General features: G+C 59.0%; 2 protein-coding genes and 1 long non-coding RNA gene across 5 annotated transcripts in view; 1 reads left to right on the top strand and 2 right to left on the bottom strand.

Annotated features, from left to right (window-relative positions):
• Positions 1-475: 475 nt before the first annotated feature.
• LOC122893536 lies at positions 476-9,483 on the bottom strand. Its single transcript, XR_006381643.1, has 3 exons — positions 9,193-9,483; positions 5,098-5,212; positions 476-510 (listed from the first exon to the last, which is right to left on the bottom strand). It is a non-coding gene; the product is annotated as an uncharacterized LOC122893536 (long non-coding RNA).
• On the top strand, positions 8,793-22,549 carry CLK3 (CDC like kinase 3). Of its 3 annotated transcripts, XM_044230593.1 has the most exons (13): positions 8,793-8,874; positions 12,286-12,437; positions 13,036-13,252; positions 15,025-15,121; positions 15,397-15,463; positions 17,776-17,892; positions 18,559-18,725; positions 19,872-19,966; positions 20,062-20,191; positions 20,441-20,523; positions 21,042-21,121; positions 21,396-21,486; positions 22,137-22,549. In XM_044230593.1, exons 2-13 carry the CDS (start codon positions 12,286-12,288, stop codon positions 22,311-22,313), a joined length of 1,473 nt encoding a protein of 490 aa, XP_044086528.1. In that variant the 5' UTR covers positions 8,793-8,874; the 3' UTR covers positions 22,314-22,549. The 3 variants fall into 3 exon arrangements, with proteins under 3 accessions (XP_044086528.1, XP_044086529.1, XP_044086530.1); XM_044230595.1 differs by lacking the exon at positions 8,793-8,874 and having other exon boundaries at positions 13,036-13,284; positions 14,829-15,121; XM_044230594.1 differs by lacking the exons at positions 12,286-12,437; positions 13,036-13,252; positions 15,025-15,121 and having other exon boundaries at positions 8,828-8,874.
• A 419-nt stretch (positions 22,550-22,968) lies between these two features.
• Positions 22,969-25,522, bottom strand: part of EDC3 (enhancer of mRNA decapping 3) — a 60,963-nt gene continuing 58,409 nt past the window's right edge. Inside the window, exon 7 of the mRNA XM_044230592.1 lies at positions 22,969-25,327. Within this exon, the coding sequence (XP_044086527.1) occupies positions 24,993-25,327 (335 nt within the window). The 3' untranslated portion in view covers positions 22,969-24,992. The remainder of the gene's footprint in view (positions 25,328-25,522) is intronic.

The following is a 25,522-nucleotide window of genomic DNA, read 5'->3' on the forward strand; positions in this document are numbered from 1 at the left end:
GGTTGATCTTTGTGTACGGTGTAAGAGAATGGTCGAGTTTCATTCTTCTACATATAGCTGTCCAGTTTTCCCAGCACCATTTATTGAAGAGATTGTCTTTTTTCCACTGTATATTTTTTCCTGTTTTGTCGAAGATTAATTGACCATAGAGTTGAGGGTCCATATCAGGGCTCTCTACTCTGTTCCACTGGTCTATGTGTCTGTTTTTATGCCAGTACCATGCTGTCTTGGTGATCACAGCTTTGTAATAAAGCTTGAAATCAGGTAAGGTGATGCCGCCAGCTTTATTTTTGTTTTTCAACATTTCCTTAGCGATTCGGGGTCTCTTCTGATTCCATACAAATTTTAGGATTATTTGCTTCAGCTCTTTGAAGAATGCCGGTGGAATTTTGATCGGAATGGCATTGAAAGTATAGATTGCTCTAGGCAGTATAGACATTTTAACAATGTTTATTCTTCCGATCCAAGAGCATGGAATGGTCTTCCATCTTTTTGTGTCTTCTCCAAAACCTATGGGATACAGCAAAGGCGGTCCTAAGGGGAAAATATATAGCCATCCAAGCCTTGCTCAAAAAAATTGAAAAATCCAGAACACACCAGCTGTCTCTACACCTTAAAGAACTGGAGGATCAACAACAAATCAAACCAACTCCACACATAAGAAGGGAAATCATCAAGATTAGAGCTGAGATCAATGAGGGAGAAACCAGAGATACAGTAGAACGTATCAATGAAACTAGAAGCTGGTTTTTTGAAAGAATCAATAAGATCGATAAGCCACTGGCTACACTAATCCGAAAGAAAAGAGAGAAATCCCAAATTCATAAAATTATGAATGAAAAGGGAGAGATCACAACTAACACCAAGGAAGTAGAAACAATCATCAGAAGTTATTACGAACAGTTATATGCCAATAAGCTTAGCAACCTAGATGAAATGGATGCATTCCTGGAAAAATATAAACTACCAAAATTGAACCAGGAAGAAATCGACAACCTGAATAGACCGATATCTAATAACGAGATTGAAGCAGTGATCAGAAATCTCCCAAAAAACAAGAGCCCAGGACCTGACGGATTCCCTGGGGAATTCTACCAAACCTTCCAAGAAGAAATAACACCTATTCTCCTGAAGCTGTTTCAAAAAATTGAAGCAGAAGGAAAACTTCCAGACTCTTTCTATGAAGCCAGCATTACCCTGATCCCCAAACCAGGCAAGGACCATACCAAAAAGGAGAATTTCAGACCAATATCACTGATGAATATGGATGCTAAGATTCTCAACAAGATCCTAGCCAACAGGATCCAACAACACATTAAAAAGATTATCCACCATGATCAGGTGGGATTCATCCCTGGGCTACAAGGATGGTTCAACATTCGTAAATCAATCAATGTGATACAACAAATTAATATGAGAAGAGAGAAGAACCACATGGTCCTCTCAATTGATGCAGAAAAAGCATTTGACAAAATCCAACATCCGTTCCTGATTAAAACGCTTCAAAGTATAGGGATAGAGGGAACATTCCTGAACCTCATCAAATCTATCTATGAAAGACCCACAGCAAATATCATCCTCAATGGGAAAAAGCTTGCAGCCTTCCCGTTGAGATCAGGAACAAGACAAGGATGCCCACTTTCACCACTCTTGTTCAACATAGTATTAGAAGTCCTAGCAACAGCAATCAGACAACAGAGAGAAATAAAAGGTATCCAAATTGGTAATGAAGAAGTCAAACTCTCTCTCTTCGCAGATGACATGATTCTTTATATGGAAAACCCAAAAGACTCCACCCCCAAACTACTAGAACTCATACAGCAATTCAGCAGCGTGGCAGGATACAAAGTCAATGTGCAGAAATCAGTGGCTTTCTTATACACTAACAATGAAAATACAGAAAGGGAAATTAGAGAATCGATTCCATTTACTATAGCACCAAGAACCATAAGAAACCTGGGAATAAACCTAACTAAAGAGGTAAAGGATCTATACTTGAGGAACTATAGAACACTCATGAAAGATTTTAATGGTTTCTTTACAAGTTGCAGAGATGTCCTCACTGTGTCTCACTGGCTGGGAAGGGGACTGGGGCAGAGACGCCTCCTCCGGGGCCCCTACACACACAGCGTCTGTCCTGGGCACTCCCACTCCCAAGCCTCCTGACTTGAGCCCTGCAGTGAAGGTCATCTTGCCTCCCTGCCCCCTGCCCTCCAGCCTGGTCTGGGTCAGCAGCAGGGTCTTGGCCACGTGTGGCAGAGACAGGACTTGTTGGAACTGAAAGATTTCCCACACGCTCCCCCAAAAAGAGCCAGAATGGGACAAGCAGGAGTGTTGATACCTGGGGGAAGGGAGGCTGGTTTTGGCCACATGGTTTGGGATTTGGGGCTCAGTATTGTTGCAGCTGGAGACAGAGGCTGGCCCACCTGCCTACAGGGTCATCTCACCCAGTGGGGAGCAGGACACCCACTCCAGCTTGGACGATCTTGGGGCGGTGGCCTGAGCAGCCACTTGCCGGGTCTCCTGGCCAGGGGCCACCCCCAGCACTGCTAGCCACACCGCCCTGCCCACACGTGGCCGTGGTGCTCTGCCTCCGGGGCCTGCCCAGGGCCCTCTGTCTCCTGCTGTCCTCGAGGCGGCCAGAATGGCTGCTGTGAGCAGACCCCTGGTCACTGGCACTTCGGCCTAGCTCTTCTGAGTCTCCTGTTCACCTGTGAAGACCTCCCACTCCACCCAGTCATGGCTTAGCATCCACCGGGGCTGTGGGGCTCTTCTAGAAGGCCTTCTCTGAACCCAGCCCCTAGAGGCTTCTCTGAACTCCAGGCTTTGGTTCTGGACCAGATGGTTTAAGGCTGGACAGTACCAAGACACACATTACTGAAGGGCACTGTCTTTCTGGGATGTGAGTGGTGCGTGCTAGAGTAGTACTGTGTCAAGGCCCTGCTCCAGCCTGTCCCTCCTGGACACTCTCTTTTCCATGCTGTCCCTAGAGTCCCTCCCCTGACTTTGGAATCCCCCAAGGACAGGGCCCAGACTCCCATGCTTCTCTGCCCCCTGCTACAGGTGGACACAGGTTGGCTCAGTTGGCGCCCTGGATACCCTGTGCGGCTGACTGCCAGCTGTCTCGGGCCCCCGGGGCAAGCTTCAACAGCTGCTCTGCGGGAAGATTGTGTCCTGAACCTGGGCAGGGGTTGACTCCACCAGGGCCCCGAAGTGCCTGGGCCCTGTCCCCACCCCACCCCTGCAGGCCTGACACCAGCATCTCCTGCAGGTCCCCTCAGTCCAGGATCCCAGGGTCTCCTCACAGCCTCCAGACCACACTGTTTTGACCCGAATGAGTTCCTCCCCACCCTCCGGGCTTTGTTTTCCCATCTGAACCAGGAGGGGAGTTGGCTGGGTAATGGCAGGTTCTTCCCGAATGATGGGGGTGGGGTTGTCCCTCTCTGGACTGCACAGAAATCTTTGCATGCCTCTCCCTCCCTCCCCAGCTGCTACTCCAAGAATGAAGACCAGAGAATGAAGTAAAGGCAGGGCCAGTCTTCGGGGCCCTGCCCATGCACCCACTTAGAGGAGGCTCTAGGCCAAGGGGCTGTTGGCTCCTCTGGTCCAAACACAGCTGGCCTTTTCTACTTCCATCTGCAACAGCAGAATCCTGCTGGACCTCTTGCCACTAGGCCCCTCCTGCATGACTGGCACCCTGGTTTGTCTTCTGCATCCTGGTCTGGCCTCCTCCACTGCTGTCCCTGGGACCCCTGCGGCTGGTCCCCCTCCTGCTCCAGGTGGGCCAGAAAGCATTCCTTCTGCTGCAGGGAGGGCCGAAGGCAGTGCTGAGCCCCTGGAGAGGGCCGTCCCTGCCCCTAGCACAGCAGTGCCTGTAGATTCTGATAAAGCAGGCTGACTCCACCAGGTCCTGCTGGCTCCCACCCACTGCGATAAGCCCACCAGGGGCCCACCTGCCAGCCCAGCACCGACCCATGTCCTGGCTTGTGCACAAGGGATGCAGCTCCCAGGGGGTGCCCAACTATTACCACTACGTGCTCCAGATGTGTCACCCTCCACCTCCAGCTGGACCTAGGACATACCAGTTGCTGATGGCTTTAGAGCCCCAGCAGGAGGACCAAGGACACTGTCGTGGAATGACAGCTGTCAGGCAGGAGCAGACAGGCTGTCAGGTGAGTCCCCAGAGTCACCCCAGGCACTATAAGGAGCAGAAGCTCTAGGAGGGGCAGCTGTGGGCTGAGACCCCCAGGTCACTAAAGGCTCAGGTACCATCACAGGGTGGCTGTGCCTGCCACATCCTCACATGGGACGGGGTGCTGGATACCTCCCCTAGAACCCTCAGCTTGCCTGAACCATCGCCTTCCTCTCTCCCTGGGGACTGCAGCTTTCACCAGGGGCAAATGGCCCTTGAAGGAAACTCCTCTTTCTGCTGAGCTAAAACCAGCCCCTCCCTCCCTCTGACTCTCCCTAGGGAGCCACAGGGACCCAGGCCCTTCCTTTGCCTCCAATCATTGCCTCTAGCCACACCAAGCAATGCCCTGTGCACCTGCAGAGGGCGCCATTCACAGAGTTGACACTAAAGCACAGCAGCCTTGTTGGGGACCCACTTCCCATCTGTCCTCCTTGGATGCCCCAGACCTTGACAAGCCTTCCCGAGAACATGACCCCAGATGTGAGCACCAGCCCCGAGCCTTCTGGACCTCTCACTCTGGGAAGAGGACTTTGCTAGCTTAGGGGACCTCCCTGAGGCTACAGATAATCAAGGAGGATCAGGGAGAGGATGATGGGACCCTAACCCTCACAACCCTCACTTTCTGCTCCTGCATGAGGAGGTTGCCCAGGGCCCTGCAGAGTCCCAGCTCACATCCCTGCCTCCGCAACACCTGTGCTCGCTTCACACAGCCTCCAGTGATGCCCGCAGGTGGCCAGCCAGCTTGGCCCAGTGCTCCCAGCTCTCTGCTAGCTGTACCCACACAGGGCCTTCTCTGAGGGCCTCCCAACTTACTCCAGGGCTCTCTCTGAGCACCTGCTAGGAAAGAGGAGCCAGGCTTCAGCCTGGGCCTCAGGAGCTGCCATGCCCACCTTTCCCACACTCACCTGCACCCTCCGGTGGCGCTCAGTGAGCAGGCACAGTCCAGTGGCCAAAAGTGACAGGAGTGCGGTGGGGGCAGGAGGGGAGGCAGGTCCATGGAGCTCCTGCACAGTGCAGTTCCTGAGAGCGGGACAGATGGGAGACCCTGGAGCTAGGGCACCAGCTTCCAAGGCCCCTCTTCAGATAGGGAAACTGAGGCCCTGGCACTGAGCCTGCACAAACCCGACAACACCCTGGCTCAGGATCTTCCCTGGTGATTCAGATTTCAGATAAACGTCTGCCCCAACCCCGCTGAACAGTTCTCAGTTCCAACAGCTTCCATGAGCTTCGGTGCTGACCCTGGCCCAGCCACCTGCTGAACAGCCAAGCTCACCTGGCCCTCCCCGGCTTCAGGAGGGGGCACAGAAGCCTGAAGGGGATGTCAGTTGCCCCAGGTCATGAAGGGGGCCCACTGCAAACTGGGCCCACACTCCCCAACCCCTGCTGCTCCCCTACCCAGTATGGGAGTCTGGAAATTGCAGGGGACAGGGGAACATTTGGGGGACACTGTAGATTAGTTCCAGTGTAAGAAGTCAGAAACCCTTAAACCAAGTTACTGCTTCAGTTCCCCTTTGGCTTCCATAGCTTTAGCTGGAAGATGGGGGACCTAAGCCCTAGGCCCCACCCACTTAACCTCCAGGGACTGAGCCTCAGAATCCTACCACTGTCTTCCCACCCACGCACCTGGGCACCAGGCACCCTGCCCCAACTCTGTGTGGGCACAAGGAGAAGATACCTACTGAGCTACTGGGCTGAGCTCCCCCGGACCCCTAACTGACTTGTTCACTCCTCACATTCCCAGACCCGTTCCCAGCTCAGGATGGCACTACCACCCACCAGCCCTCTCCCTGTAGACACCTTGATGCTCTCCTCTCTGGACTCCAGGCTCACATTCTTGCAGCCACTTCTGAGCTTCTCTCTCCACATTTCACCACCATGCAAGGCCTCTCCAAGAGGGTCTATGATGATGGTCTGCTGCCCCCATCTCCCACGCCCTGGCGCAGCCACCACAACTCCACTCTGGCTGGGTACTCAGTCTTCCCATTAAAAACAAGTCCTCCCCACAGACCACTCCCAGCGCTTACTGAGAACCCAGACTCTACCTAACTTGGGTGTAGGAGGGCTCCTGGTCTGCTCGCTGGTCTGCGGGAGTGGGTAGTGGCACCAGCCAGATGTTGAATTCACAGAGCCTGTGCAGAGGAAGGGGCAGCCCCCAATGCTGCAGGAGCACAGGGGCAGGGAGTCCGGTTCTCCTTTGGAGCGCCCAGGAAGGCTAACCTGCCCCTGGAGCTGAAGCTCAAAGATGAATTAGGTGCCCCAGAGAAGCCAAAGATGGATGTGGCAGACTAGAGAGAGCAAGGACAGCAGGACAAGGAGGGGATCAGAGGACCTGGGGTCTAGAGAAGGCATCGAGCTGAGCCAGGAGCCCAGCAGGCCAAAAGGGAGATCAAGAGGGACGGGAGCTGCCGTGGGTCTCAGGTGGCTGGGAGCAGGGCACGGGGCAGGGGCATTTCCCTGGTGCCCTGGAACTGTGTTGCAGTTCTCAGCCCGCACAGCAAAGGCTTGGTGGATATGAGGGTGGAGACCTGGGGAAAATGGTGGGTCCCAAGGGGCTGGGGGTGTGGAGCAAGGGTCCTCTGAAGGTGGCTCACCGCTTGAACTCCCCAGCTAAGAGCTGCCAAAGTTACAGCCTTCCAGCAGTGGCGGTAATGAGATAGGAGGGTGTGTGTGTGTGGGGGGGGTTACCTGTACCTGACCTCGGGTTAGATATTTTTCCAAGTGCCTATCTGATACTCTGCTTCTTTTTCTTCTAGGTGTGAGTTCTTTCAGGAACAAAAAAGACAGAAGAAGGAAGCTCTAATGGTAGAATCTGAGGCACCGGACAGCTATGGAACTGCTTTTGGAGAGGGGGCTGGGAGATGGCTCCTGCCCCATTTCAGAGAAGGAGAGCGGCTTCCTTAGCCGGAGGCAGGGACTCCTGGGTTCCGGATGTGGGAAGATGCGCCTGACTTCCCCCCTCCGAGCCCGGCGCCCAGTGCAGGGCTAGAAGACAGGAGCCTCCCCGAGCTCCTCCACCCTCAGCTGCCCATGCAGTCCTGGCTTCTAGGAGCCATGACGCTTGGGGTGAAGTGGGGGGAGACACCTTTCATCTTGTCTGTGTGGGTGAAACCCCGAGATGAAACCAGGCTAATGCAGGCCGTGGCCACAGGCCACGGACGGCGCCCCGGGCCAAGAATGGCAACTCATTACCTCTAGCCCCGGAGACAGGGTCCTAAGGGAGGGGGACCGAGAGGCGGGGACAGCCGGGCTCTCGGTCACCCACAGCACACTGGAAGCGCCTTCTGAATTTGTTTGGGGCGCGGGAGCATTTGGTTGGGAGGGGACCGGGATCCATTCTTGAGGCCGTATTAGCATAGAAAGCCTCCGTGTTGCCTTAGCTTCGCTTGGTTACTTCGGGTGGCGTGGTGGAGCTAACAGAGAACTGGGGGGCGGGGGTACTAAGCACCCCGCTCAGGCCACGCCGTCGGACCTCGGTTTAAGCGAGAGCCAGAGACCAAAGACCGAGGGAATCGCCACAAATCCGGAGGGAGCGGATGCGCCCGCAGCGCGCCAGCCGGGGCGGGGAGAGGACATTTTTTCGCGTCGGGGGCGTGCCCAGCCCTCATTGGGGGAGTGGGCGGCCCGCCCCCCACTGAGCGGTCCCGGGAGGGTGCCCAGGCCTCCAGCTCCCGGCCGCGTAGCCTGGTGGTACCAGCGAGAGCCGTGGGGCGTGGACGCTCACAATCCCTGAGGTTCCCGCAAAGGACCGACCTTGGCTTTCTCCTGTGGAAAGTGGGGTCTCGTTATCCCCCCCCGGGCCAGGGGCGGGACGGGCCCCGGCGATCCCACCCGCGCAGCCTCGGCAAAAAGGGCGTCGAGGCTGGGAGGAATGGTCCGCGCGGCCTGACCGCGAGAGGCTGGGGTTCATGAACTGAGACACAGTGCTGGTCTGCGTCCGGCGCTGCTCAGGGAAAAGGGGACATCCTTGCCCCCAGACCACGTCCCTCCAGAAACCCGCCGACATGGCTCTTGGGTATCTTCCCCGAAACCGTTCTGGACGCACACGGGAACGGGGACGTGTCGCAGATCTTTAATAGAAACCCACACAGAGAGTTACGTCTCATTTGCGTCTTCCCCGAAACCGGGAGTGGCGCCCGCCTTCCCGAGCCTAGCGACTCTAGCTTCCGTCATCTTTGGCGCCCTCCGGGGTCCCGGGGCCAAGGGGACGCTCAAGGCCCGCCCGGTTTTCACTGAGGCAAAAGCGAAACAATGCCCGCCCCTCCGCGAGCAGGAAGGGGTTGGCGGGCATGGGCGGGGTCGGGTCTGCAGAGCAGGCAGGGTCCCCCGGCCTGGTCGGGGGTCCACCTCCGGGCTCCCGCGGTTTGGGCCTGCACCCCCGTCGAGTCTTGAGGCCTACGTGCGGCGCGATACGGCGGGGGCGGGCCGCGGCCGGGGACGTCCCCTCTGCCCTCCCGGAACCTGTCTCCACTGCTGCCGCCCGGACCGGAGCGACGAAGGTGGGTCCTCCAGAGCCTTCGAGTCGGGGGCTAGAGCGGCCAGGCCACCGAGCCGGTCGAGCAGGGACTGGCGACGGCTGCGTCACGCGAGGGGCGGGGCCGCCGCGGGCGGAGGCCGGAGCCGGAAGCGGAAGAGGCGCTCGGAGTGGGGAGTGGGGCCTAGCCGCAGCCGGATCCTGGGAGACGGTGAGTGTGGGCCCAGGCCCACGGCGGCGGCGGCGGCGGCAGCGGCGGGGGGTGAGTCGGAGGGGCGGGCGCAGTGGGTGCGGGTCTCCGGGCTTTCGGTTCCGTTTCGGTCTAGTCTCTTTCTTTCTCTCCCTCGGCCCGCCTCTGGTCGCGGCCCCGACCTCTCACCCCTGACCCGCCGCTTCTCCCCCGGAGGGGCGGTCACCGCCGACCCCGACCTCTCGATACCCCGCTGTCGGAGTCTGAGCGGCGGCTGAGGCCCCTGCAGGGATCCAGATTCAGCCCTGCACCTCCCGCGGAGTGGGGTCGGGGTCTTACCTGGGAGAGCCTGGAGGGGCCTTTAGACTCCTCCCATACCCTCTGCTCGAGGCCTACAGACTCCTCCTCCACGCGCGGCCTGAAGTTTGATTCTGGCTCAGGCTGGCCATCCGCCTGTCCCCCGGGTAGCCCCTCGCCGCCGCTGGCGGCGGTTATGGGGGAAGGGGCTTGGATCTCTGAGACCCAAGGCGCGTCAGGAAGGGACGCGAGCGAGGGCCGCAGGCCTCCAGCCTGTTTTGTTGTGATGATGGAGCCTCTCCAGCCCGGGGGAGGGGCCGAGTCAAGCTGACACTACAAATGCCGGAGCTGTTCCTTGGTCCGGGGGAGTCTGTGTGCTTTAGTTCCGGGTGCGGGTGCCCTGGTGTGGAGCTGGAGTGGGAGTTGCCTGAGCCAGGCCCCCGTCGAGGCGGAGTTGGCGGCCTTCCAGCTTCCCTCCTCCATGCCCTTGAAAAGGAGGAGCGTTTCACCCGGTGGTGGCGGCTTGTAAGGTGGCAGGTTTGAGGTTGCAGCGGTGGGGCCGCGTCAGCCAAAAATAACCACGGGGCTCTGGAGTGGCTGAGATCCGGTAGTGCAGATGCTGACCTGGCTGGCTGCTCTTCTTGTCAACCCAGTTCTCTGGCCAGGAGCTGCAGATGAGAAGCCGACTAGGCCCCTGCACAGAAAAGCTGGCATCCTTGGCCTGGTTTCCTCTACATTATCTCTTTCTTCACTGTGTAAGAGCAGAGCCTTCTTGAACGTAATTGTGACCCTTAGCTTCCTTAAATAACCTATTTGCTGGGGTCTCAGAGCTTCAGAGATCATTGGTGAGAAATGGGATCTAGAGCCCTGGCTGGGAAGATAATGAGGAACATCTGGTATTCCCCATATTTCCCCTGTCTAGAAAGTGTTGAAGCAGAGGTTATCTCCTCTCTGATTACCTTGCGTGGTACTCTGTAACTCTCATCCTTGTCATCTCCATTGCCAAGTTGGCTGGAGGGTGTTTTTTGCAATTTTCAGGTATGGCGGCCTTAGAGTCATGAGGCCAGTAAGTGGAGCACTGGGAATTAGTTTGGGATTTTCTACCCAGGGCTCTCACCCCCACCCCTTGGAAGGGATTTATAAAATATACTTTGTGTCCTAACTTAGACCCAGAGGTGTTACCTGGAATCTTTTTAACCTTGTTAATGAAATGACCCAAAGGCGTGTGCTGGGCATTATTAAAGGAGTGGCATAATTAAATCCTCACAGAGCCTTATAAGATTATTATTCCCTTGTTGCAAGAGGAAGTTGAAGGTCAGAGTAGTTTAATAACTTGCCTGAAGACACACAGCTAGAAGTGGCAGTGTTGGGACTCAACATCTGTCTACTCTGAACCTCTGCTCCGCCCGCTCGAGTACAGTGGGGGGGCAGGGGGTATGGGAACCCTCCTGGTCCCTGGAGGAGTTGGCCTGGTGTGGACCAGACCACGTCGTCCAACTCTGGAGCTTTGCCTGCCTGGCCACCAGAGCATCTTCGCTGTCACTTAGGGAGATGTGACATACTGCCTTCATTCCATAACTCAGGCACCTGACCCGAGTAATTGCAGGAAAACCGTGAAACATTCATTAGTCAGCTGATCGTCAAAACAGAACAGCAGTTTAAGCTCTCGAGGAGCAGTTGGTGATTTTACATGGTGTTTACCTCCGAGGGTTGCTGGGGCCTGGGCTTCAAGGTAGATATGGGGAGAAACCTGCTGGTGGGGAGATCCGGAACAGAGGATTTCTCAGGTTTTCCAGGGGTTTAGTCAGATAGGCCCGGCTGCCCTGCCCGTCCACAGGAGCTGGTTCACTCTGCTCTCCTGATGGACCCTTCTCGTGAGCTGGGGCAGCCTCGGTGGGTTTGTCCAAATGTGCTGAGTAAGGCGAGCCCAGCACTGACCACTGAAGGCTGGAGAAAGCCAAGTAAAGGGTTGGGAGGAAGGCTGGCCATGATCCCTGGCCCAGCCTTCCAGCGGAGGCAGTGTCCGGGTTCTGGGTGTGGGTGGAACCGGGAGCTGGCCTCACATAGCCTTCTTCCTCAGCTCGTGTCTGATCCAGCCTGGCGGTTTCCTGTGGTGGATTTTAGGTCCCTGCCAAACAGGCACGGTGAGGGAGGGCCCTTTGGGCAGGCCTTTCCAAGCACACCAGCTGCCAGACACTTGGTCCTCCGGCTTCTCCCGAGATGAGCATAGGAGAGGGGACTGGAACTTCGAGGTAGGATCTAGCAGATCTAGCAGGAGATCTAGCATAGGGGGCAGCGGTGGTACAGTTGGCGGCGAGGCGCTGCCTGGCGTGGCACTGCAGGTGGTCGGAGGGTGCCCCGGGTGTCTTGGTGAGAGACTCGCTGCCCTGAGGCGGCTGGCGTCAGTTTATTGGTGCTGAGACAGAGTATGGAGCAGCAGGGGCTTTACAGACCCCCAGGTTTGTTTGGTTGGCCCGTCGGATCGGCTAGGGAATGTTTGTAAGGCCCTGTGCACCTCCTTCTCTAAAGGCTGGTCTCGTTTCTGCCCATGGCCCCTGATACGGAGGTGTGGCCTTTGCGCCCTTGAGTGGGTTCCAGTTCAGGGCCTCAGTCAGGCAACCTGGCCTCAAACTTGAGGGCTTTCACCCTTTGCTCTTGTGTGTTTGTTCCCTGCCAACAGCCCTTGGGTCTCTGGTTGATAGGCCAGTCACTTCATAGAAGCCCACAGACAGGAGGGGATGGTGGCCAGGAGGCTCTCCTCTCTCCTTGGCCTTGGTTTTCTGGGATGGTGCTCACCAGCGCCCCCCCCCAACCCATTCTGTTGCTGCCCCTGTGCTGGCTCACCGGGTGACCTGAGCGCTCAGGTCCCCAGGCCCCGCGATGCTGGGCTGGGGAGGCAGCTGTTTGTTTGTTCATTGGCACAGAAGGGTGTTGCCCGTTGTGTGCTGTTGGACTAGTGTGACCTCAGAGCTCTTTTTTGCTTCATAAACCCCTGGGAGGGGCTGCCCCCAAACACAACAATGGGCCTCTTCTTCAGGAGCGCCTGGGCGCCCCGAGCAGCCCTGGGGCCCGAGTGCCAGAGGTGACTGGCTACCTGGCTCCCCACTGAGCGGGGCTCCCTTTCCCGTGGCCTAGATGCATCACTGTAAGCGATACCGCTCCCCTGAGCCAGACCCGTACCTGAGCTACCGATGGAAGAGGAGGAGGTCTTACAGTCGGGAGCATGAAGGGAGACTGCGGTACCCGTCTCGAAGGGAGCCTCCGCCCCGGAGATCTCGGTCCAGAAGGTGACAGGGGGCTAGGTGGGAGGAACGGGCTCCATCCCTGGGCAGGGCTGGGGAGACAGTGTGGAGGCTTGGGGCGGCCCTGGGCTCCTTCAGGGCCTGCCGCCTCTGCCCCCCCGAATCTCAGCTGTGTTCCCGGGCCTCCGTGTTCACTGCCATCCTGCTGCCCCTTTCTCTGTCCTTGAGTCTTCCTTCTCCAGACTGGTTCCCCATTTCTGGGCCAGCATCTCCCCTGCTGACTTCTGAGCCTCCCTCAGTGGGATTCATAACACAGCCTCTGTCCTTTCCGGAGGTTGACTCCTCATCCCGTGTTAGCAGCCACAGGGAGTCTTGGGGTGATAGGACCCTCCAAGGCCCTTCACCCTGCTCACCTTCCCCCGTGCTTTGCCTCCTGTCCTGGAGGGGTGCTGCCAGCAGCCCGGGTTCTGGAGGTGGGACTTCGGGCACATGCGTCCCACCCCCATCTGGATGCCTCTGCTCCAGCAGGCCGCCCCATGAGCTTTTTGTGGGGACCTCGCCACACGCCTTTTGCCCAGAAGCAAAACCGGGCTAGTGGGAGGAAGTGCCCCATCTTACTGGTGTCCTCGCCCCCTCCCGGCAGCCATGACCGCCTGCCCTACCAGAGGAGGTACCGGGAGCGTCGGGACAGCGACACGTACCGGTGTGAAGAGCGGAGCCCGTCCTTCGGGGAGGACTGCTACGGGTCTTCGCGTTCCCACCACCGGCGGCGGTCGCGGGACAGGGAGCCATACCGGCCCCGCAAGCATGCCCACCACTGCCACAAACGCCGCACCAGGTCTTGTAGCAGTGCCTCCTCGGTGAGTGGTGGCCGGGGTGTGCTGGCTGGGGCCTCAGGGCCCTGTGGCTTTCTAGCCTTCTCTCAGGCTGGCGGGTCTGGGTGAGTACCGCCAGCCCTGCGCCCGCGTACTGGGTGTGTGTGCCTGTGTGTGTGTCTGTGTTGTCTGGTCCAGGTGCAGGGCCGAGCCAGAGACCTGGCCCCTCCATCTTCGGGCCACTGTGCTGGTGGCGAGAGGGGCTCTGGCTCCAGCGATAGCCGCCCCCCACCCCGACCTGTCTGTGTCTCCGCGCTGCTCCGGGCCACGTGATGTGCGTGGCCGGGGACATTTAGGGAACTTGATAGGGCTGCTGGTGTGTGCTCTGGCGACGCGTGGCCCGGTCTCTCAGGTCCGCAGCCCTCCCCAGAGGCCCGGAGGCCGGAGTGCCCACGGGTAGGGGAGGTCTGTCCGTCAGCTCAGACCGGGAGCGGCCCCTCTGACCTTGATCTCCAGCCGGGCCCTCTGCAGCCTCGCCTCTTCCTGGGAGGGGCAGTCAAGATGAGGGGACAGGCTGCCCATGTGATGGGGCGCATGGACGAATGGCAGAAAGGCCTGAGGCCCAGGCCTCTTCTGCTTGCTGGCCAGGCGCCAGGTGCAGGCCCTGGCCGTGGTGTTGGCACGGATGGAGGCGATCTCGATCTCGGCCAAGGCCTGGAGCCCACGCGGTACTCGGGCCCCTCGTGCGCGTGTCGGGGACCTGCTGTCTTCTCTTCTCCTCCCCATCCCTCTTCCCTCCCGCCGGCCAGGAGGCCCCTGAGGATTAGTGGCGGACCCAGTGCAGGGGCCAGGCATCTCTTCTGCTCAGCTTTCCTGCGACTTCCTTGAGTGGCCACAGGTTGAGGGTTGACCGCGACCACCGAGCACGGCCTGGTGGCCTCTGTGCCTGCAGCCACACACTGCTGTAGGATGGCAGTGCAGGGCTGGGGCTCTGCTTCTTCTCTTTCTGGTGCCCTCTGTCGTCATGAGGCTGTGAGAGCCTGGGCACCAAGGCCAGGGCAGGAGCTGGCGTGGGGCCCGCGGGGGCCGTCGTGGTAGGAGGCTGCCTGGCCCAGCGGATCCCGGGCTCCTTCCCTGCTCAAGGCGGGCGGCACGAGGGCCGCCGGCAACAGGCCATTTGTGGTGGTGACGTGACATCTGGCCGCGGATGCCGTCTAGGGGCAGGTGGCAGGCGTGGCTCTGAGTGGCAGCTGTCGGGCCCATGCAGGGCTGCGTGTGCGCAGAGAGGCAGGCAGGGGTGGGCCGGGCGTCCTGCCGCTCAGGCCGGAGTGGCCTCTGGCCATTCCACACGACCGGCCGTGCGCTGAGCTGGCCGCCTTCTTGCGCCGTCCTCAGCACGGCTTCAGCAGCAGGGGCCGTCTCGGGAGGGCCCGGGAGGGGGACGCGCGGTGGCGAAGGGAGTCAGGGCTGTGGCTTTCAGCGCGGCCCAGCCCCTTGGCAGCAGAGGCTTGGTGGTCTTTCTGAGCGCTGGCGGCGCCCTTCTCTTAGATAATGTCCGAGTTTTCCTTACATACCTGTAGCTGTTTTTACTTTTCTGTTTTTGAAGTCAGTTTGTGTCTTGACGTGTCCCTTGCAATATCCCTATCGTTATATATGCTGTGTGCCTTATGAAATGCTGGGATCTGGAAAATCCAACCAACCAACCCGCCGGCTCCTCACCGTCTCCACCTCTGCCTTTGACTGACACCTCAATCTGTCAATCGGAACCGCCTACCATGCGATGGGTCGGATGGCGTTTCGGGGGGCGGTGCATGCAGAGAAGCCAACAGAGCAGTAAGCGCAGCAGCCGGAGTGTGGAAGATGACAAGGAGGGCCACCTGGTGTGTCGGACCGGCGATTGGCTCCAGGAGCGATGTACAGCCACCTTTCGTAAAACTTTACCTCTCTACTTCCTCCCCCCTGTTAGACGAGACCTCTCCTGCCCGGAGGGGCCTCTAGTGCGCGTGGCGCCTTAGCGGGGCCACCAGTAATTGCCTGAATGACGCAGACGCTAGCAACTTCTGTTTTTAAGAGTGTAGCCGTGAGAGAGAAACCTTTTTTGTTTTTGAGAATTTGAATGCTGTGAACTTGCAGGAGCTGCCGGCTCTCTGCCCTGCAGGCCCTCATGCCCTGCTTCTTTTCTCTCCTAGATGAGATCGTGGGGAACTTGGGCGAAGGCACGTTCGGCAAGGTGGTGGAGTGCTTGGACCACGCCCGGTGAGCGGCTCTGCGCGGTGGGCGGAGGGCGTCCGAGCGGGCTCATGGCAGGGGGCCGGCCTGCAAGTGCTGAGCTTCTGCTGATCCCCTGAGATAGGGAGCCGTCCCGGGGTTCCACAGCCAGGTGGCCTCCCTGCCCACGAACTGCTGGCTGGCGAGGGGTGCAGCTCTGGTGGCCCTTTGGCCCCAGGACTTGGTGGTGGCTGTCGGCACATGGCCAAGGCCCTGGCCCTTCTGTGGTTTGGGCCCGCTTCCTGCCATCTTTTGTCAGGTTGGGGCTGGGAGGCGGGTTGGGAATACTGCAGAGCCCAGCCTGAACAACCCCTCCCTGGCTTGGGAGGTCTGTCTGAGAGGTTGGCCACCCCGCTGCCCACCCTGCTGGCCAACTCCCTTTGGACCCCCTAAACACAGTGCATGGCTGGGTTGAGAGGAACCAGGCTCAGGCTCTCTCACCCTGCTGGCTGCTGCCCTCTCCCACATGGCCAGGCTGGACTGCGCGTCCCTCTGGGTGCATGCAGGTAGAACGGGGCTCCTCTGGTGTGTGTTTGGGGGCTTCTGGGATCCCTGCTGCCTTCCAGGCTGTGCAGTGAAACACTTCTGTTCCCTCGCCATTCTAGCAGACCAGAACTTGTGCCCCTCTGCCTTAGGCTGGGAGGCCACCTCCCGGGAGCCCGCTGCCTCTCCTCTGAGGGTATTCTCATTGGTCTGATGCCTTAGCTACCAGGTGCCCTGTCTCTCCTGTCCCACTGAGCCATGTGCTGCCCATCATGACCTTCCCACTGTGCTCGGGGTGAAGAGATAGGACCCATGCTCCCCTGGCACCGGGCCACCATGGTACTGGGCACTCAGAAAGGACAGTTAGACCTAGCCATCCAGCTGGTTAAGGTAGTGACAGTGACTGACAGGAAATCTTCCTGGGCTCCCAGCTCCCATTTAAACACCCCTCAGGTGCTCGCTTCGGCAGCACATATACTAAACACCCCTCAGACCCAGTGTGGCCCCCGAGGTTAGGGCTGGGGCTGGTGGGCATAGGGACGGACATGTAGATCATATTGGGACCTGAAGGTGGGAGGCAGACCGGCGAGCTGTGACACGTGGGGGCAGCTAAGCTGTCTGGGCCATACCCCCCCACCCCCCACCCCGAGTAGGTGGAGGGGAAATGAGTCTCTGAAATCACTAAGGGGCAGCCACAATGCCTGGGGGACTTTTAGGGGATCCAAAGGTAGTTGGCCAGCAGGGTGGTAATGAGGGGGGTAAATTGACTTCGGCCAAAGGAAGGGCCTGATCCCCAGCGCCATCCAGCCCAGGCCGTGGCTGCCTGCGGGAGCTGAGAGCTCTCTGCGGAAGGTGAGAATGCCACTGAGGGATCCTGCCCTAGGAGCCTGGAGTGAGCAGCCTTTCCTCTGAGGTCTTTCTCTGCCCTGAAAATCTGGGAAAGTGGGATAGGGAGAGAAAAACAGGTTATTTTCCAGAAGATGCCACATTCTTGTGGGCCAGTGCCATCTCACTCCCGTTCCCCCCCGGGCTTCTGAAGTCTGGCTGGCCCTTCCCGCTGGCCACTGGGCCTGGTATTCGAACCTCAGCGTGGTCCCTGCTCTGTGGGCATCCTACAGGCAGGCTGTGGGGCGGGGCTGGCGGATGGAAAGCACAGAGCAGGGATGGGATTCTTCAAATCCTTACTAGACCCTGAAGAGGCCTCCTAGCACTCGGGGGTCTCCGAGAAACGCTGTGGCTGGTTGGTTGGCAGGCGGCTAGAGGGAGTGTAGTAAAGGGAGCAACCCAGGAACGCCCAGCGAGAAGACCCTACTGCTGGCACCCTTACCCTCTTGCCAGAGCTTTGTCTCATCCTGGAACCCCCACCCCAGGTGGAGCCATTTGCCCAGACCTGGAGATGTGCTTTAGGAAGGTCAGGAGGTGCTGTAGGAAGGTTCTAGCTGGGATGGCCTGGCCAGGGTCAGGGCTGGCTGGCCTGCAGGTCAGGTTCCTGAGGGAGCTGGTGTTGGTGCCGGCCGGCAGGCTGGGCCTCTACTCCTTTGCCTGCTGTCTGGGGAGCTAGCAGCGGCTGGCATCAGCAAAGTCCAGGCTGGTCCTGATGCACTAACTCACAGATGCCACGGGAGCTGGCAGGGCGGGGTGGGGGGGGCGTTGCCTGGGGACAGGATAGAGGCCAGGCGTCTGCGCCCTCTGAAGCAGGTCCTGTTCCTGGAGTCCTGAGCACAGTTTGCCAGGAGCTGCGAGATTGGGGTGGAGGGCGGGGGGCAGGGAAGGGCTAGGGCACTTCTGAGAACCTCTGCTTCTTTCCTGGCTCCCAGAGGGAAGTCTCAGGTGGCCCTGAAGATCATTCGCAACGTGGGCAAGTACCGGGAGGCCGCCCGGCTAGAAATCAACGTTCTCAAAAAAATCAAGGAGAAGGACAAAGAGAACAAGTTGTGAGTGTCTCAGGGAACGAGAGGGAAGCTTTCGGTGGGGACGGTGTCTGCTCCGGCTGCAGTTGCCCGGACCCCCGGCGGAGCCATGGCCCGTCACCCAGTTGGCGTGCAGAGCAGCGCGCCCAGGCCCTGTGAGTCCCGCTGGAGGGGCCCTGGGGTCGCAGTGCAGGCTCCACCCCAAGGGTTCTGTGCTCTGAGGCGGCCTCCTGGGCCCGCTTCCATAAGTGAGGGCCTCGTGGGTCACAGCGGGGGTTAGACCAGATGCAGCCCCTCAGCTGCTGCAGCGCTTACACAGTCGGAGGGCTCCGAAGTCGAGCCACCCCGATGCACCCACACTGAACATTTCCTCCAGCCCGGTGCTGAGCCCCGCAGACTCGGGAAGCTCAGTTAAGGGAGCTGGAGAACGGCAGGCACAATTCCATCTCTTTCCGAGGTGCAGGGATTATGGCCATGTCTTAAGTAGACAGGGCAGGATGCCTTGTACCAGAACTTTCCCTGTGGCAGTAGGAAGTTTAGTCCTTGCCCTGAGCTGATCAGGGTGGTCTCTGATGGGAGACATGCTCTTTGTAATTGAGGGTTTTTCTTTATGGCCATGGGTGACCCAGTGGCCTGGGGGTGGGGACCGGCAGAAACTGAGCCCCCACCCCCCCGCATCTTCTCCTCCAGCCTGTGTGTCTTGATGTCCGACTGGTTCAACTTCCATGGGCACATGTGCATCGCCTTTGAGCTCCTAGGCAAGAACACCTTTGAGTTCCTGAAGGAGAATAACTTCCAGCCTTACCCCCTGCCGCACGTGCGGCACATGGCCTACCAGCTCTGCCACGCCCTCCGATGTAAGTGTCCATGCCCGCGCCTGGTGGCCTCCTGCTCCCCCGCTCACACCAGTGCACTACCAACCATCATGCCCGGCCCCAGAGGCACTGGGTCCCCTTTGGCTGAAAGGCCTTCAGGGAGGACTGTTGGGGAGGAAGGAGAGGCTTATTTTCCCTCCAGGGGGCCCCTGAGCCCACCTATGCCACAGGCACTCAGGAAGAAAGATCTTCCCCCTGTCCCTCTTGCCATCCTACGGAGGATGGGAAGGCTGAAGCCTGACTGTGGATTCCAGCCCCAGGCACTGCCCGCACAGACGCCCTTCGTCTGACCACCCTTCCCATCTGCCCGCCGGCCTCTCAGAGCTGCTTTTGGTGGTGTGGGGCTTTCAGAGGTGCCCTGCACCATAGGGCATGGTGGTCCACACAGGACAAAGGCTCCTTAGGGAGGAGCCTAGATCTAGGCTGTTCGGGTCTACACAGATGGTGGGGGGGCGGGGAGGCCCGGGGGCCCCAGACCCCGGCATGTGCTGAAACTCCCTCTGAGGAAGCAGGGCCCAGGCTGGAGAGAGGTGGGTCACCCTACGGGCCGGGTCTTGACCACCAGCTGGGAGCGTGGAGTCAGAAGGTGCTAACTGGGTGCCAGCATTGATGGGACAGGAGCTGGAAGGAGAAGGTAGAGGTCTCTTCCCAGGCTGAGGGATGGGAAGAGGTAGGGCCGGCCTCAGGTTGTTTCAGGGGCGGCCCTGTGGTTATTCATTGTTCACTCGGTGCCAACTTAACATTCTTTGTGACTCCTGAGTGAGGGGACCTGCGTGTTCATCTTGTCCCTGGCCTGCAAACCATGCAGCTGGTGCTGGGGAGAAGGAGCCCCCAGGCTGATGCTGCAGCCTCGGCCAGAAACCGGCTGAGGAGGAGGAGGGAGGTTTTCTATACTGGTTGGGAAGAGTGTCCCCGCCCCCTTGTGAAGTATCGGAACTGGCCACGGTCCCAAGCACCGAGCACTCAAGAGGGGAGCCAGCATGGAGGCAGAGTCCGCTGTGCCCCCTGCAGAGGCTGGGGGGAGGAGGGTGGCCGAGAGACCAGCTGTGGGGTTGCAGTCTCGTCTCGCACCGGCAGTGGGGTCCGAGAAGCAGCCAGGGTTCTCAAGGTTGTTTCCTGCTTCCCCAGTTCTACATGAAAACCAACTGACCCACACAGACTTGAAGCCAGAGAACATCTTGTTTGTGAATTCAGAGTTTGAAACTCTCTACAATGAGCACAAGGTAGGGGTCGGGAGAGGGCAAGGCCGTGCTCTGTGGTAGGTCACCCACTGGGACCTGCCTGCAGGCTCCTGACCTGCACGCCCTCCTTGCCTCAGAGCTGTGAGGAGAAGGCAGTGAAGAACACCAGCATCCGAGTGGCTGACTTCGGCAGTGCCACCTTTGACCACGAGCACCACACGACCATTGTGGCCACCCGTCACTACCGTCCACCTGAGGTGATCCTTGGTGAGTGACTGGCTAGCCCCCAGCCCCTGATAAAGAGGACCATTGTTGGGAGGGGAGGACTAGGGGCGGGGATGTGCCTGCCCCCAGGGGCCGATGTCCCTGTGGCGGCTCACTTGGCCTTACCTGAGAAGGGGCCTTCTGTTGGGGTTTGGGCTAAGGTCCTGCCCACCACAGTGGCAGCTGTCCTTTGACATCTGGGCTGGGAGCAGGGGGCTGAGTGTCACAGTCTCCTCCCATGTTGGTTTTCAGAGCTGGGCTGGGCACAGCCCTGCGATGTCTGGAGCATTGGCTGCATTCTCTTCGAGTACTACCGGGGTTTCACACTCTTCCAGGTAAGGCCTCCTGCATCACGGGGCTCGCCTGAGCACTGCTCCTTGGGCAGGCTGCAGGGGCTGGCGTGGGAGAGCCCTGTGACCACCCCACGTCAGCACGCTGGAACACTCAGGCTCCTGAGGTCGAGGAGTGGAGCGCCCAGGGATTCTCGTACTTGGCCTCAGCGCGGAGGACCATAGCAAGAGGAGTGAGCATTTGAGGCAGGAGCACAGCCTGAGGGAGGAGGGGGCAGAGAGGGGCTGCAATGGGGCATGTTTTGGAAGGAGTGAGGAAGTCATTGGAGAGGTGTGCGGTGATGGTTAAATCCACCTGAAAGGCTAAGGAGAGTGAACTTGACCTTGAGAGAACGGTCTGGCAGGCTGCCACCATGTCAGAGGCCGGGATTACTATTCACCTGGTGGGTTCACATCTCTTGGGGCAAGGAAAGCACCTGCCCATCTTTTTGGGTCCCTTATTTTTTTGAGGGGGCAGAGGCTGGTACTGACTCCTGCTTGCTCTATCCCTGACCTTCCAATAGACCCACGAAAACCGAGAACATTTGGTGATGATGGAGAAGATCCTAGGGCCCATCCCCTCACACATGATCCACCGTACCAGGTAAGCAGCCCTGGGGACACCTTCAGGGGTGGCCATGGGGGCCTTTCCCATCTTGGCCTTGGGTCACAAGCCAGTCTCCCGGGACACCCTGGCTCCCCCAGGCTCCTAGCGGCCTTCCCTCCCGTACCGCACTCTGAGCTGGCAGACACTCGCCCAGACATTCCTCCCCTGCTGCACTGGGCCAGTTAGCATCCCCGGTGGCTCTGCGGTCATTCTCCAGACTGCCATGTCTCCCCTAACCCCAGGCTTGACCCCTTCTTTCCTTCACTTCCAGGAAACAGAAATATTTCTACAAAGGGGGCCTGGTTTGGGATGAGAACAGCTCTGATGGCCGGTATGTGAAGGAGAACTGCAAACCTCTGAAGGTCAGTTTCTGGCTTCCCCCAGCTCGGCTCATGCCAAGGAGGCCCCAGGCACTGGGCAGACACACAGCAGAGACCGGCCAGGCAGCTACAGGCTGCCTCCTCGCTCCGGCTCTGTGGGAGGCCACACCCAAGGCTGCTGGGTGCGGGCCGTGGGGCTGCTTGCCAACCGCCCCCCGAGGGGCCCTTAGCCCCGCCCCTCCCCCACAGGGTGGCCATGGATGTAATGGGGGAGCACCAGAAGAGCCCGATGTCAGAGACCTTGCTGCCTCCGGTGCTCCTCTTCTCTCAGTTTTGGGAAGAACTAGGCAGGACTGAGGTGAGGGGGAGGGAAGATGTAGACATGGCCTGAAATCCTCTGTCGACGGCATCTGGTGCCCGGACCAGTGAATTCTACAGAGGGGACACTGCCCACCTGTCGGGACGTTGCATGCAGGGGCAGAGGCACCAAGCCAGCGAGACACTCAGAGCCAAAAGCTCTACGCGGGCATGCAAGGAGCAGAGCCGCTCGCGGTCCAGGAGGGCAGAAGTGGTCCTCCGGGGGGCAAGCACTGGCTCCTCGAGCCCTGCAGCAAGGCCTCCCAGAGGCCCGGGGACCCGCGGTGGCCCCCCAGCCCCGCCGTCACACTGCGGCACCTTGTGTCCCTGAGCAGAGCTACATGCTCGAGGACGCCTTGGAGCACGTGCAGCTGTTTGACCTGATGAGGAAGATGTTAGAATTCGACCCTGCCCAGCGCATCACACTGGCGGAGGCCCTGCTGCACCCCTTCTTTGCCGGCCTGACCCCTGAGGAGCGGTCCTTCCACACCAGCCGCAACCCAAGCAGATGACAGGCGGGGCCCCCCCTCCGGGAGCTGGACAGCGGGATGTGGCTGCCCGGCTTTCTCTCCACCCTCCACCACCGGGCCCCAGGGCCAGAGCCACCCAGCGAACAGTGCAATGTGAAGGAAGGCCGGAGCCTGCAGGGGACAAGACTGGATGATGCCCAGCTGCCAGAAAGCACAGATTTGACCCAAGCTATTTATATGTTGTAAAGTTATAATAAAGTGTTTCTTACTGTTTGTAACCCCTGGTACCAGTGTGTCCGTCTCCAGGCTCCTTGCCTTCCCTTCCCACCTTATTAATAAAGACTTTCTTAGCAGTTCAGCTTGTGGAGAGCTAAGTGTGAACTGGGCTGGCACGGAAGGGCTAGCCAGTGACCAGACAGAAGCCGTGTGTCCCTCTGGGCCACGGAGAAGAGCCCGAAGGTGGCAGGCCTGCTGGAAGGCAACAGTTTCCCTCAGCACCCATGGAATCTCTGGCCGGTCAGCAGCTGATCTGACCTCTGCCTCTGGCCCCATCACCACCTGCCACTTCAGGCCATGCCTGCCCAACCACCTGACTGCAGGTGGGCAACTGAGCAGACCCTGCTGGGCTCCTGGGGCGGGGTGGGGGGGTACCTCACTGCAGCCTACAGAGCGATTTACCACAGAGCCCAGGACTCTGTCATTCAGCTTTATTTTAAGTGCTGGTTTTTGGTTCCCCAAGAGCTGCATGAGTGACAGTCCTGACCCCCTGACTGGGGCCCCCTGGGGACAGGATGCCTCTGGAAGGAGCTGAAGGCAGAGGAATCATGCTGATGTGAATACCACCGGGGAAGGCCCATGCTGAGGGCAGGAAGCTGCTCCAGAGCCCCCTGCGGGGAGAAGCCAGGCTCAGGCACAAGCTCCCAGTGCCCCTCCACAAAGCCCTCAAACCCAGGGCTGCTGCAGCTCACCCAAGCCAGCAGTCTGTGGCGCCAGGGCTCCTAAAGCTGCTCCCCTACCGTACCCAACTGGGGGGGGGGCTTTACTGCGTGGCCAGGCAGGTACCCAGAAACTATGCAGTGGTTGCTTACTAAAATGCCTATGACCCAGCACTGCTCCTCAGACTACAGCCCTGAGTGAGCAGAGGCTCAGGGAGGATACACACAAGGCCCTGGGCCTCTGGCCTCCTCCCACTGCTGGAGACGATCAGACCTTCAGGGAGGATGGGAGAAAAGGAGGGACCAGCCCTCTGCCTCGCCTCATCTGCTCCTGGCTATGTTCCTATAAGAAAAGTGATAGCCTGAAACCCATGGCAGCAGGGCCTGTCCTGTGTCCATGATCCCTTGCAAGCCATCACACTCACCCCCTTAACCAGAGTGGGTGGGCAGAGAGCAGAAGCTAAGCCTGAAGGCCTGAAAAAGGCTTTAAAGCATGAACTTTTTGGAAGAGTCCCTGTGAAGGACTCCAAGGCATGGCTCCTGCTCTGAAAGCAGCCTCCAAGGCCTAAGCCTGTGAGGTCCGAGGGCTTTCCCGCCTTAGGATCTGAGCAGCAGCATGTTCCTGTGGCTGAGCCCTGCCAGCTAGCTCTTCTAGAACTAGCCTCATTTTGGCATCTTTTGAGATAGGGCGCTGGCCCCAAGCCTACTCGAGTGGACAACCATAAAGGGTTCAAAGCCCAGACTGTAAGAACTGGGGTGGAGCCCAGACAGGGGAGGGACATGCGCCCTGCTCTGGGGATGACAGCTGCCGAGGACTGTTTGGGCTGGAAGATGGGGCAGGGACAGAAAAAAAGGAGGGTACATGGGCAGGCAAGGAGGCAGGAACAGGGTGGTAGTGGCCTAAGACAGAAGCACCAGGGAACCTCTTCTGGCTCAGCACCAGGCTCCCTCAGGGACCTTCCCAATACTGAACATTAAAGCTGCACCCTGAGGGCTCCGGCCCCAGCTAGAGAGGGTATGGAGCGGGGGGCACTGCTGGCAAGATGGGCACTGTGGTTCTACAGTAACATGACCTGTACTACCTGTGCTGAAAACAGAAAAACAGTATAAAATCCCCATACAGTAAAACCATCCTGATGCCACCCCCTTCCCTGCCTCTCAGAATGATGGAGTGGAAAGGAAGAAGGACCCTTGAGAAAAATCCCAGCAAACAGTTTGCATCAGCTCAGAAGAAAGGGTCAAAAGCCCCCAAACCAACTTGTGGCGGGGCTCTGGGAAGGCCTCCTCAGAGCTCTGGCAAGGAACAGAGTGCGAGTCTGCCCTCTGGCGGGCGGCTGCAGCACAGCCAGTTCAACATGATCAGAAGGGCTGGGGAGGGGGGAGCAGAGGACACGGAGCCAAAGCAAGTACAGGCCCCCAAACAGGACCCGCCCCACCCCGCAAGGTGCTTGCCCAGGCCCCAGTGACTGTAAACCTGAAACACAGTCTGTGAGCTGCCTAAGTCTGTAAACAAAGCCCCACCCAGCCACACAGGGGGCCAAGTGTAGAGATGCCTAGAGCCACTTGGCCTGCTGCCCACCCAGGACACCCAGTGGGAAAGCCTTCCCTGGCTACCGGCAGGTGACAGGTCATTTTTAAATATGATCTGTTCTCTCACAGAAGTAACAAATCCAAAAGTGAAAAAACTGAAGGTCCATGAAGCTTCACATCCTTAAGGCGTTCGTTGTCAAGTTCAGTGTGTCCAGAGCAGCGGGGGACTGCAGAGTCCAACTCACCCAGAGTCCCTCTAGGCAGAGTGTAATGGAATGACAAACTTGCAGCCAAAGGGTGAGTGGTAGCTGATTCCTACCTCCTGGAATACCTGCTGGGGGAGGCCGATGTCGCACAAGTAGACGCGGCCCGCGCGCTCCCCCAGGGGCAGAGGCAGGCCCAGAGCCAGCGACCACTTGGCGTCAATACCCTGTTCGCCTTCATGCACGGGAGGGTCAATGCTGAGCACCGGCGCCCGGTTCCGGTTGGCCCAGGCCACGGCTGCCTTGTACCAGGGCTGGTCCCGCAGGAAGGCATTCTCGGGGCAGTCCAGGCAGTTGATCACCAGGTCCACAGGACTAGAGGGCAGATCTGCAGATGGGAAGAGCACCACATAGGAATCACTATAAGGAGAGAGCAGCCCAGGTGGGGACTAGGACCCAGATGGTCCCAAGGGGGGCTCTTGTTCTGACACCACTCTGTGGCCTCACCATAGGCTGGCTTTCTCAAGGCGGGACCAGCCCCAGGACTTCCAAGGCCAGGCTGGGCTGGGCACCAGAGACAAAG

Source organism: Neovison vison, chromosome 13 (assembly GCF_020171115.1).
Source record: "Neovison vison isolate M4711 chromosome 13, ASM_NN_V1, whole genome shotgun sequence".
NCBI lineage: Eukaryota > Metazoa > Chordata > Mammalia > Carnivora > Mustelidae > Neogale > Neogale vison.